The 12,726-nt window shown below is 46.4% G+C and overlaps 1 protein-coding gene across 1 annotated transcript in view; it reads left to right on the top strand.

Moving 5' to 3' along the window:
• The first annotated feature begins 90 nt into the window (after positions 1-90).
• The window catches only part of SLC30A7 (solute carrier family 30 member 7), a 46,740-nt gene continuing 34,104 nt past the window's right edge, over positions 91-12,726 (top strand). Inside the window, exons 1-6 of the mRNA XM_054564940.1 lie at positions 91-915; positions 1,119-1,220; positions 4,542-4,655; positions 8,606-8,693; positions 9,313-9,439; positions 12,525-12,650. Coding sequence (XP_054420915.1) covers positions 836-915; positions 1,119-1,220; positions 4,542-4,655; positions 8,606-8,693; positions 9,313-9,439; positions 12,525-12,650 — 637 coding nt within the window. The 5' untranslated portion in view covers positions 91-835. The remainder of the gene's footprint in view (positions 916-1,118; positions 1,221-4,541; positions 4,656-8,605; positions 8,694-9,312; positions 9,440-12,524; positions 12,651-12,726) is intronic.

The following is a 12,726-nucleotide window of genomic DNA, read 5'->3' as shown; positions in this document are numbered from 1 at the left end:
GTCGGCTTCTCCCGCACTCGTAACGAGCGGGGAGGGTGAGCCTGCGGCGGCCCGTGGGGTACCGATGGGCTGAGTCTCGGGGAGCAATGCACCAACCAAACCCCCACTGAGCACGGGCTCGCAGCAGCTCCCCGTAAGCGTTTCCACATTCCTTAGGACGACACCTCCCGATTGCCTTCGCGTGGCCTTACGGAGGGACCCGACTGTTTCCGGGGCAGCTCGGTGGGCCCCTAAAACTGGGGGATCCGCAGAGTACACCAAGCAGGACTATCACTTGCACTGCCAGTGGAACGGCGGCGAGAGGACAAGCCGCACCCGCATCCTCGGGTTTTGCTGCGGCGCGCGCCGGGACTTAACTCCAACGGGGGTCATGGCGAAAGAGCAGACTCCGGGCGCGGCGCATTCCGGGACACCGGGCGAGGCGGTCGGGGAGGGCGCCGCGAGCGCCCAGCCTGCCCGTCCCACCCCAGGAGTTTCTGCCGGAGCGCAGGCGGCGGGACTCCACCCCCAGTCGGTGACCGTCTAGCTCTACCTGCCATCCCGCTCCGCCCCGGAGGTCAAGCAGCTCTGCCACCTCCCGGCGCCGGCAGAAGCCCCGCCCACTTCGCGGAGCCCGCTCCGGCCCCGCCCCCTTTCCCATCCCAGGACGCGTTGCGCGGCCCGGGCCGGAAGTCGGCGAGTTCCCGGGCGTGTGTCGGTGTCTGTGTCTCCAAGCGGCGCGCGGCCGGGGGCGATCGCTGGGGATTCCCGTCCGAGGCGTCAGCATTGTCACTACTATCACCCACGGAGCCACTTCCAGAGGGGAGTAGACCCGGCCCTTCGCCGGGCATTGAAGATGTTGCCCCTGTCCATCAAAGACGATGAATACAAACCACCCAAGTTCAATCTGTTCGGCAAGATCTCGGGCTGGTTTAGGTGCGGGGTGCCCTGTTTGCGGGGAGCGGGTGTCCGACACAGGGAGGAGGACAAGGCCCAGATCGGAGGATGGCCCGAGGTCCAGGGAGGCAGCGTCAGGGACACCCTCACTTGTGTGGACTGGGAGGGTCCCGAAAGGGGACGCGGCGTCCGGCCTCGGCACCCCTTTGACTCTCGGGCACTTCCCCACTTTGTCGTGCCAGGTCTATCCTGTCGGACAAGACGTCTCGGAACCTGTTTTTCTTCCTGTGCCTGAACCTCTCTTTCGCTTTTGTTGAACTCCTCTACGGCATCTGGAGCAACTGGTAACCAAAGCGGGAAGGGCCGGGGCGGAAGCCGTGGGGTGGCGGATTCCAAGCTGTTTGCCTAGTGCCACGTAGCCGGTCACCGGCAGGTTCAGGTTTTGCCTGTGCCGCCACCGCTGTTGTCCAGTTAGTTTCTCTTATTCACACCAGCCTGGCATGGCTACATTTCTGAACAGCCGGGCCCGTCGCAAGCAGCAGGTCTTAAGATTTGGGTCCCCACTTCTTGCCCCCACCCACTCTGTCAAACAGGAGTGGAGTGGCAAGCAAGGCCCCTCCTCATTCGGGCAGGTGGATCTCTCTTTGTCTCTAACCCCACGTTTTAGCTTTGCCCACTTTCTTGGTTGGGAGAAACCTGTTTTCTGCTTCCGCGGGGGAGTGTCCTTGCCTCTCTGGGGGGCGGGGGGAGTGGCATTTGGATTTCACCCTTAAGATTCGGAGAGGGAGTATTTTAGAGGTTCTACTTAATTTGCTATTAGGTCTTGGGATGGGGAAGAGGTTTGTAGAGGGGATGTCTGAAGAACTATGTGTCATTCTCTTCCGTCTTTAATTTAATGCAGAAACTGTCTTATGATTTTCCTCTGGTCTTGACTGCAGTAGAAACTTTCTTGTAGTTTTTATTATACTTTATTGATTATGCTATTACAGTTGTCCTGATTTTTCCCTCTTTGCCCCCCTCCACTCAGCACCCCCCATTCCCTCTGGCAACCCCCCTGTCCATGAGTCATGAGTGTAAGTTCTTTGGCTACTCCATTTCCTACCCTATACTGTACATCTCCATGGCTAGTCTGTAACTACCTCTTTGTACTTCCTAATTCCGCCACCTCTTCACCCATTCCCCCCCACCCCCTCCCACCTGGCAACCATCAAAACGCTCTCTGTATGCATGATCCTGTCTCTGGTCTTCTTGTTTGCTTAGGTTGTTTTTCAGATTCAATTGTTGGCCGATAAAAGCTTACCTCTCTTGAGTAGATGGTTTTCGGTGTCACTTCTGTTGTTTGTTGGTTTAACTGCTTTGGGAAGGAGTATATCCAGTTTAACTCTAGAAATGAAATGCTACTATCTGGTTATTTGCTGTTGAATACTTAAAGGTCTTATAAAATTGTTCAACCAACAATACGATATCGCACTTTTAGCTGTACTGGTTTGTCTTCAAATCTCATACACATTTGAGAATCTGATGAAATGAACACTAAGCATTTTATATAAAACTTCGGGTGTTCTCGGGTTCCTCGAAATAGCTCTTGAACCCCCAATTAAGAACCTGTGCTATCTGTTCTTCATTTTCCATTAATTAAGTAAACTTAGTTTCTGTCCTTTAAGGTCCATTTCACAGACAGTTGCTGTCCTTGATCTTTATCACTATTGAAATTGAGCAAGGACATTAGATAATATCACCAGTTTTTATGACCTGTATACTTTTACATGAAAAATGGACTACTTTTCAATGCAAATATGAATTTAATTTTGTCAACAATATTCAGGAAATATGAAGGTTATTGGTTTAGTGACCACTTGGGTATAAGATGCATATTGAAACAATCACATCTCAATATATGTAACAACTAGTTTCAATCCTCTGGGAATCATGTATATGTATCTTGTAATATTATTCCCTCTTCAGTGTACTGTATGCGCTAAAAGCACTATACAGTCAACCCTTGAACAACATGGGTTTGAAATGTGTGGGTCCACTTACATGCAGATTTTTTTCAACAAATACATGCTGTACTATAAATGTATTTTCCTTATGATTTTCTTAATAATATTTTCTCTAGCTTTATTGAAAGAATACAGTATATAATACACATAACATACACAATTTGTATTCATTGACTGTTTATGTTATTGGTAAGGCTTCCGGTCAACAGTAGGCTCTTAGTAGTTAAATTTTTGGGGGTCAAAAGTTACTTTCATTTTCGACTGCACAGGGATTGGGTGCCCATAACCGCTGTGTTGTTCAAGGGTCAACTGTATTGTCTTAACTTGTATTGGAATAACCATTGATTATAAGTATATAGTATTTATATATTTTACTCTTCCTAAATTGTGCCATATTGTGGCATATGTGCTGACTGTGCCAAGACTGTCTTGGTCTGTATGTGTGGAGTTTCGCCATAGTTACTTTATATTACAATACATTATGTTTTACTGTGGCCGTCCATTGTACAAATTGCTATGTGAAGTGTCTTGTTCAAGTCATTCCTATTTGAAGAGCCTAGACTGTCTCTTTCAGGGAGAGTGAGGTGCACAGTCATTCTTTTGGTCTGCTGAGATCTGTTGAGGAAACTACTAAAACCACTGATTTCCAAGTCATTGTCAAACGTCATCACGACGAAAGGAGAACATCAGTAGCGCATGACGTGTTCTTCTGTGGCTTGCCTTCTGGGACTCTCGTCTCCAGACTGTGTTGTGGTATCTCCTAGACCTGAAGTCTAGCTCTGAACCAGTGTCTGTTATACCGAGCTCAGCTGGCCTGTGTTCAGCATTATGATCACCATCAGATCCACAACCAGTTATTCCCTGATACTAACCTTTATCAGTGGCTTGGGAGTACAAATGTGTTCCCATTCAAGCGGGGCAGATTTAGAAACTGCTCGGGCCTCTTCATAATCTGGCTTTCCCTGTCTTCTTTAGATACTACAATGTTTACTTCCTTTTGCTGACTGATCAGCGGTTTCTTTTTATGACTGGGCTATCTGTTTCTAAAGGTTCAGTTAGATTTTAAGTTCTTTGAGTAAATTTCTCACTGGAACTTTGTCATCGTCATTTCCGTGTTCATTTTTATTCTGTAATAATTAAGTTCCAAGATGTTATGAACATGAAATGTCAAGTTTTTTTTTTCTGTTATGGAAAAAAGATGGACAAAACATTCTCACGCTTCACAAACAAAGGTTCTGGTTCTTGTTCAGAGCCTTCATTTTAAAGGAAGAAATTAATTATAGTGTACACAGTGGAAGACTAGATAAGTTCTGCGTGTGTTTTCCCCACATCAAATGCCTGTTGCCTTTCACCTCTCCACTAGAATGTAAGCTTTATCAAAGTAGGGTCTTCTGTCTTATTCAGGCCCCTGATTACGTCATACATAGGACGTCTACTCGTATTCGCTCCGTGAAAGAATGAAGGAATAATTAACGTATGGAATTAATCTACCTGTACTGTTCCCTACCCCACCTCCCCACACTTTTCTTCTTCGTCATATTTCAGTGTTGTCTTTTTGGAAGATTAGTTTCTGATGAGCAGAGGCTGAACCTTAGATTTTTAGAGAAGCGTGCCTCCTATTTGGTTATTACTCTAATACGCACCGTGTTTGTTCTTTTCCAGCCTAGGGTTGATTTCCGACTCTTTTCACATGTTTTTCGATAGCACTGCCATTTTGGCTGGATTGGCAGCGTCTGTTATTTCGAAATGGAGAGATAATGATGCTTTCTCTTATGGGTAAGACTTTTTATAAACCTATTTGTTGAAGTGTAAGAAATACAGAAAAATACACACATCTCAAGCTCAAAGAATTTTCACAAATTGAACGCACCTGTGGAAGCTGAACCATGGACACCCTCATGCCTCCTGGTTCCTTCCCACAGGTAACCACTTTCCTGATGTCATGGATTAGGGTTACCTGTTTTTGGATGCTATATACCTGTAATCCACAATTTTACTGGGGTTTTGGGGGGGGTTTGCTTAGAGGTAGGGCATCTTGATTTTGCCAGAAATTTTCATGTGAGATTGTTACTAGATAAGGGAATTTCTCAACTCTTCACCTAGTGTTTTGAAGAAGATAAAGGAACAGTTGTAGTCTATGCAGATCATCAGCTTTCTTTCTTCTTTTTCTTTTTAGGAGGGATATTTTGCTGTTGGTTTATTTAAGGTCATTATTTCCCAGAGTGGCTTCATGTCACACACTCTCCTCACCTCCGCTGTGATGTAACGAGCTTCTCCTCCCGCTCTTGCTGAGTCTGGCCAGTCCGGCCAGTCGGTCAGCTATTTGGAGTGTGTTTCCATGCGGGAGGAAGATGGGCTCTCGCTTCCGAGCCTGGAGCCCCCGAGGCAGAGGCCGCTGGGGAGGGTCCGGCTGTCGCCGTCCGCCGGCCAGACTCTGCTCAGCGTTCCCTGGGGCTCCCAGGACGCTCCGAAGTGTCGCTGCGTCTCTGGGAGCCTCGGGCAGAGCCTGCGCCCTCTGCGCGCCCCCACCCTCTGCCTCTGTCTGCGCCCCTGCCACCCCTCTCTCCTTCGCCTGTCTCCCTGCTTTGTGAGGGCCTCGCCTCCCACGTCCCCCTCCTTCACGGTCTGTCCCATTTTCTCCCTCTTTCCTAAAGGCATCCTCTCTCTCCCACCTCTTCCGCTCTCCTGTTCATTTTCCGTTTGTTTCTTGGGCCTGAGTTCTCCCTCTCCTTCTCCGCCCTCACATCTTTCCCCTTATCCTTCTCTGTCCCTACCCCTGACCACCCCCTCCTTTCCAGCCCCCCTGGCTCTGGCTCGAGCCCTCCGTCCTTCCCTGGGGGCTCCCCCTGCAGGGCAGTGTCCCCATCTCTCTGGCCCCAGTCCCGTTCTGCCCCTCCATGCGCGCTCGGGCCTCCCTCTCCGCCTCCGCGCCCAGCTTTGCCTCTGCTCCGGAGCAGGCGCTCTCTGCTCCTTGCACACGCTCTGTTGTCTCCGGGGGCTTGCGGCCGTGACTTCATTACTCCAGTGAAGTAGGGATGAGTAAGATCTGGCATCTGCCCTGAGGAACTTGTGGTCTGATGGGGAAACAGTCCTGTAAAGATAAGTGCACAGTTGTCGCGGATGCAAAGAGACACAGATAGAAAGTCCGTGACAGAAGTTCCTGATTTACAGTATAACCAAAGTGGCAAGGTTCCTGGTAAAACTATGAAAAGTGAGACAGAAAACACTAATTATACCGTTGTTAGAGCTCAGAGCAAGGGATCCTGTCTATCTGTAACTCTAAAGAGACCGAATACTCAGAAAAGAACATTTTCCACGGCACTATAAAATCAAAGATCCTTAAGTATATTTTGGATTATTAAAGAAAGATCATGTGTAAACTTACCATTTTGTATTGGAAAATGAGTAATTCATAAATATTGTATATCAAAAGTCTAGTGAGACTATCTTATTCAAGAGTCTTTCTGGATGAGCAGCAGGTGACGGTAAAAACTCTGCCCAGTTCCTTGCGTTTGGAGGTATCTATTATTTTCTGGTTAGAATGCACAGTCTGCTGCTATACAATGGTTTTTAAGAGTTTGAATACCTTTGGTACCAGGGCGGGTTATACTACTCCGCTTTAACTAGTTGATACAAGAGAGTAATCTTCTTGGCACCTTTTATTTCTTATCCTGTCTTCTCCTATTTGCCTTTTTAAAGACTTTCTTTGAGAAAGAAACAATTAGGGAGTAAAACCTGACACCATGTTTGAAACTCTTAATAATTGCTAGAGCTGTTAAAGTAGCCGCAGGAGTAAAATGCGGGTGTCGACACCCCGGTATGACACTGAGTAGGCCAAGCCTGGGGGTCAGACCCAAAGCCCAGTTCAGTGCGACCGCTACAGCGGGCTGACCCCACGTGGGGACCACAGCGGGGCGGGTCCGAGAGGCAGCAGAGGCTTTGCGGTGTTTCTTTACATGAAAGCCACCTTTGTGTCCCGTACACTCCTGTCTTTGAAAGCAAAGCCAGCATAAAGGTGACAGACGCCGAACAGGTGGTAGAGCCACGTCATAGGTCCATGCTGATGCACATCTGCACGGACACGTGCTTCTTTTCTTGTCCTGGCAGAAGAATTCCGATACGGTCACAGGTAGGCAGCGACACACCCGGGAGGCGCGTGGTTTGCTCCTGAGGCTCGCTCTGCTGCAGTGAACACAGTCCATGTAAAGGCAGGCATGTCTGCTGCCCACCGGTTTTCGTTTTATCCTGCAACTAAGTTTAGCAGATACATGAAACTGCTTTAAATCGCTGCAGTCCAACAATTTAGCAGGATTAATGGAGCACCTACTAAGCCAGGCAGTAGGGACAAAATGATGCCTGGGAAGCATTCCTGCCTTTGACCTTGAAGCCTGGTGGACTCTAAGGACACGGGGCCCTCAAGCAAGCTTTGGCTGTGGGACTAGCGGGTGGGGAAAGAAAGGGCTTGTATTTTGGAAGCAGTGACGCTGCCGATGTGGTAGATCAGTGCGGGCCGAGTGCGGGCTGCGGAGGGAGAGCAGGCTGTCAGCTCTTCAGAGCTGGTGAAACTCTTCTCCGGGGGCGGGAGGGGGGGAAAGTATATGCTTTGACAAGTAATATGTTAATTTAATTCATGGATACATGTTAGAAGGCAGAAATACACATTATTTCTGAGTGTAGAAATGTATGCTGTGTTGGAATGTACTGCACAGGGTAAGCCCCAACATTCTGGACAGAGTACATTATAAAGAGTTTGTTCCTTTTACTTTAAAAATAGTTTTACAGTAAAAGTTGTATTTTCTAGAGGTTAACACAGTGAGAAAAAGCAGTGTCTTTGATGTTCCTATTCTTTAAGGACCAGAGTAATTAAGAGCTGTGAGTGCCCTTGGAATAATGTTTGAACAAGTATAGCTGTCGAGTTCACGTTGTTTCTAATGACTTTCCAAAGCCAGAGATACCTTATGGAAAAACAAAGGCTTCTGCCAGTGCCTCACACAGGAGGGAAGCAGAAAACTTCAGAAGCCCATGGGGGAAAAGACAGGCAATTAAAAAGAAATAGTTTACTTAGAATTATATTAAGTTAGACTTGATTCTAAAAATAGGTAAAAGGTTTTGTAACATTTGTTAATCCTAGAAAAAGATTGTTAGGAATATAAGTCTCAAGTTTCTGGGATACTTCAGAAATAATTATATTTTCCTTCAGCTCAAGTCTTCACTTTGTGAAGATTTGAAAGCTGAAAAAAGCAGAAAGCATGAGGTGTTCTTAGGAAGGAAGAAATGAATAAGTTATAAAACCCTCTTTTTCAAGCTTTTTTCTTCTACTTTTTATCTTTGGGTCCTTCTTTGCCCACATGTCTGGTCCTGTTCTTCCTTCTCCAGTGGCGACTTGAGACACGTTTTGGGAAAGGTCTTTCTAAATCTACTTTAAGAAAGTTTTCTTTCTTTCTTTCTTTCTTTCTTTCTTTCTTTCTTTCTTTCTTTCTTTCTTTTTTTTTTTGCGTGTAGAAATTATGTAATTTATGGCATTTTGCTATTAAACATAATTCTTAATAATTAAGTTCCTTTATTTTTAGAACATGTGTACAATAAAACATATTACACTATAAATCCTGGACTTTGCTGGCCACTTAAAACCATATAAGGTGGTTTAGAATTGTTGACATACGTAAATTTACTATTTGACTTGTAAGAAATAACTTAATAATTGAGTTTACTTTGCTCTTCTCTAGGTATGTCAGAGCAGAAGTTCTGGCTGGCTTTGTCAATGGGCTATTTTTGATCTTCACTGCTTTTTTTATTTTCTCAGAAGGAGTTGAGGTATAGTAGATAATGCTTAGAGTCAGTAAATTCCATTTCTGTAATGAAAATGTTTGTTTCCTAAAGGTACATGTGATAAGAGCTGTTTTTCACACGATTATTAAGTACTGAGGACAGCCATGGCTTAGATAAAATACTGTGTGTGTGCAGGCGGAGTTTACGGAAGAGTTTAAAATTAAATAGACGTGTGACTACTTGAAACTGAAAACGAATGTGAATGAAGTGTTGACACTAGTAAAACACAGGCAGTGAGGAGAGTTCTTTAAACAGACTCTGAAAGTTTCGCCAGTGACTCCTTACTATTCGGTGTGTTAAAACGAAGAGAGAATTTAAAGATGAATGAACTTAAAATGAATGGAATTTGTTAAGATCCCAAAGAAAGATGGGTTTTGGAACAGATACTCATGCTTTTAAATATTTGTATGTATTTAAAAACAGTTATTTTTACCTTTTCTACAGTATGTGAGTACTGGTTTTAGTTCTATATGCTGTTTTGGCCGCTATTCTGGGAGAGATTTTAATTCTGAGCATAACTGAAAAATCTGCCCAGCTGCTCTGTGCTGTGGCCGGTTGAGCGCTGGGAAGCCCAGCACTGCGACCTGCGTTCTGTGTCTTCCAGCGCGCGCTGGCCCCTCCCGACGTGCACCACGAGAGGCTGCTGCTGGTCTCCGTCCTCGGGTTTGCGGTGAACCTGGCGGGCATCTTCGTCTTCCAGCACGGAGGCCACGGGCACTCTCACGGCTCTGGTATGATGGTTCGAGCCCTTTGCGTCTTCAGATTCTGGTGTCTCTCATAGTTACCGCTCTTGGGCAAATGGATAACTTTTAAAGTTAAACTGTTGATTTTTAATAACAATGCTAATAATGTTTATGGACTCTCATTAACGTCTTCCCGAACCATCCCTTCCACTGCGCCACGCCCTCCCTGCCCCCCCCCCCGCCCCCAGCACCTTCTCAGTTGCACATGTTACCATTTGGGTGCGGGTCCTTCTAGACGCCTGTAGCTCACCTGTTGACTATGACGCCATTTATATAAAACAAACACATAAGCATCAAAACCACAGGACACATCTAGGCACTAGGAAATGGCCGTGTATGTGGGTGTGCAGCCCGCCGTGCACGCTGTCCCTGAGACCCTTCACTCGGCCCATCTGTCCCTCCCCCTTCGGTCGTCAGCGGGCGCACGGGACTCCACCAGGTGGCGTCCCCTGGGAGATCTCACCAGCCTGTGCGAATGGACTCGGGTTCCTCCGGTCGATCGCAACGCCACGTGCTGGGAACGAACACGGGCGCGTGCTTTTCTGGAGCTCTGCTGTGCTGTACGGCAGCCCTTAGTCACGCGGGACTCTTTAAACTTAAATCACGGTTGACTAAAGGCGCAGTTCCTCAGTCACACTAGTGACATTCCGAGGGCTTGTGAGCCGCATGGGGCCGCCCTACTGGACAGCAACTGCAGAGCGTCTCCGTCGCTGGAGAAGATTCTCTGAATGGCGCTGTGCAGTAAGACGAGCAGGAACAACAGTCAAGCCATTATCAGCAGATGAGTAGAATTGCTGGAGCATGGGACATGCAGTTTTGAGTTTCAGGAGACATCAGCAAATTGCCCTCCCAAATGGCTGTCATTCACATGTTCCCCATTAATAATTGCAGATTCTATTTCCTCTCACCCCCATCAAAACTTAATATTATGGGTTTAAAACTATTTTGCTAATATTGATAAAAATGTTATTTTGTTTGGTGTTTCTCTATTCTAGAATCGTCCTCCTTCCTTCCTTTCTTCCTTTCTTTCTTCCTTCCTCCCTCCCTCCCTCCCTGCCTGCCTGCCTGTTTTTCTATTGTCTTATTGTTAATCCACTTAGAAGCACTTTTTAAAAAAGATTTTATTTATTTATTTTTAGAGAGAGCAGAAGGGAGGTAGAAAGAGAGGGAAACATTAATGTGTGGTTGCCTCTCACATGCTCCCTACTGGGGATCTGGCCCGCACCCAGGCATGTGCCCTGACTGGGAATCGAACCAGTGACCCTTTGGTTCGCAGGCTGGCACTCTGAGCCACACCAGCCAGGGCCAAGCACTTTTAAAATATATTTAATCTATTTTGTATGCTAGTTCTTTGTTTTATGTGTTCCAACTATCTTTTCCCAGTCTTTGGCTTGTCTTTAAACTTTTATGTATAGGTTTTTAACTTGGATATAGTCTAGTTTTTCTGTCTTACATTTTTTCTGGAATGTGTTCTGCTTGAAGGAGGTTCTACCCCTTGGTCATCAACCTGTTCTCTTTTACTGAATACTGTGACAGTTTTGGTTTGATGTTTTCCTCCCGTCCATTTCGGCCCTGCATCTGTATGTAATTTATTTTTGTGCTGGGGAGCTAGGACTTAACTTTTCTTTCTCTGTGTGAATGAGTGGTTCCCGGGCGTCATCTTTTCCCCCCCGGCCAATGTCAAAGGACACTTTCACCTGACCGTCTTGGACTGCCCTTCTGACACTGGAATAGTTGCTGTCAGCTCTGTGTGGTAATGTCTGGTAGGGTACGTCCTGCGTCTGGATTTTTTGAGGTTTTTTTGGGTGTGTCTTACTTGTTTGTTTTTTTTCATCAGTTGGTCCAGTTTTATGAAAAATCTCTTTAGAATTTTGATTGGGAATTCACTGTCTTTATGGTCAATTGTGAAAAATTGACACAACTCATTAAATTTCATGTTCATACTAAATTTCATGTCTTCTATTAAATTGTCTCAGACATTTTAAATAAAGCTCTTTATGTTTTTCATTTGGTTCATTTTTAGGTAGTTGACAGTTTTTATTAAGAATGATGTAACTATTGTTCCTGTTTGTGTCTCTGCATAGCCAGCACCCTTAGCGCAGTGTTGACTACAGAGAGTTCGGGCTCATATCCTTGTATCAGCGAGGGTAAATCCCTGGGAAACTTTTAGTGATGCCCAGGTTTAATCCCAGGACATTGAAATATATCAGTTCCTTGCTCTGGAGGAAGAGACCCAGTACATGTTAACCCCCTCCAGCCAAGTTGAACATGTAGTCACGGTCGAGCACCGTTGCTCATGTGAAGAATTCTACTCAGTACTCCTGCTGGGTCCGATGCACTTGGTTTGTTTCTGATGAAACTGCTTTATCAGCCAAAGAGCATTCCTGAACCCATTGAAGTAATGTTGTTTCCTCCTTTAGTTAACTTAAAATTAGTAATTACATTGGTAGATTTTCTCATGAGGACCCGTCCTTAAATTTGGGGGTTAAAATACGTTCATTTGAGTCAAATCAGGGATCGACAGTATTTGTGTCAACTTGTGTGTCTGGTGTGAGGAATGGGTCCAGTAGCTTCTTGCGCACAGACGGTCAGCGGCCTCAGCACCGTCTGGGGGGGGATGATCTTCCCACCGCATCGCCTTGCTGCCCTCGTCAGCAGGCCGCTGACCAGAAGCGCGAGAGTTCGTTTCTGGACCCTCAGCTCCATCTCGATCTGTGTGTCTGTCCTCACGTCAGCACTGTTTTGTCTTGATTGTGCGACTCTGAGGTAGGTTTTGAAATCACGATATGTGAATTTTCCTCTTTATTTTCTTTGAAAGGTTGTTTAGGCTACTCTGGGTCATTTCTTGCATTTCCATATAAATTTTAGGATCGGCTTGTCAGTCTCTGCTTTTATTTCCTTCCTGTGCTATGTAGCAGGAACTCAAGTGTTATTTTAATGACCCTAGAACACCTTTTACCAGTCAGTGTTGAGTGAATCGAATGTGGGTTTAGAGCCACTTGCTTTTGCGGGTACCGGTATTGTACCATTAAATGATGCATTTTTACGTCCCTTTGTTCCACCCTGTGTTTAGACCACGGGCACAGCCATTCCCTCTTCAACGGCGCTCTGGATCAGGCCCACGGCCGGGGGGACCACTGCCACAGCCACGAGCCGAAACACGGGGCTGTGCACGGCCACGCCCACGGCCGTGCCCACGGTGAGTGTGCGGGCGCCTCTGGCCCGGCGGGAGTTCGGCGCAGGCCTTTTCCTGGCCAGGGGAGCCTGTTAAAAAG

The sequence above is a fragment of the Pteronotus mesoamericanus genome, unplaced genomic scaffold, assembly GCF_021234165.1.
Source record: "Pteronotus mesoamericanus isolate MK-2021 breed Mesoamerican mustached bat unplaced genomic scaffold, CSHL_Meso_final scaffold_99, whole genome shotgun sequence".
Classification (NCBI taxonomy): Eukaryota; Metazoa; Chordata; class Mammalia; order Chiroptera; family Mormoopidae; genus Pteronotus; species Pteronotus mesoamericanus.
The sequence above is the reverse complement of the archived record's forward strand: the minus strand, read 5'-3'. Positions and strand labels throughout refer to the sequence as shown.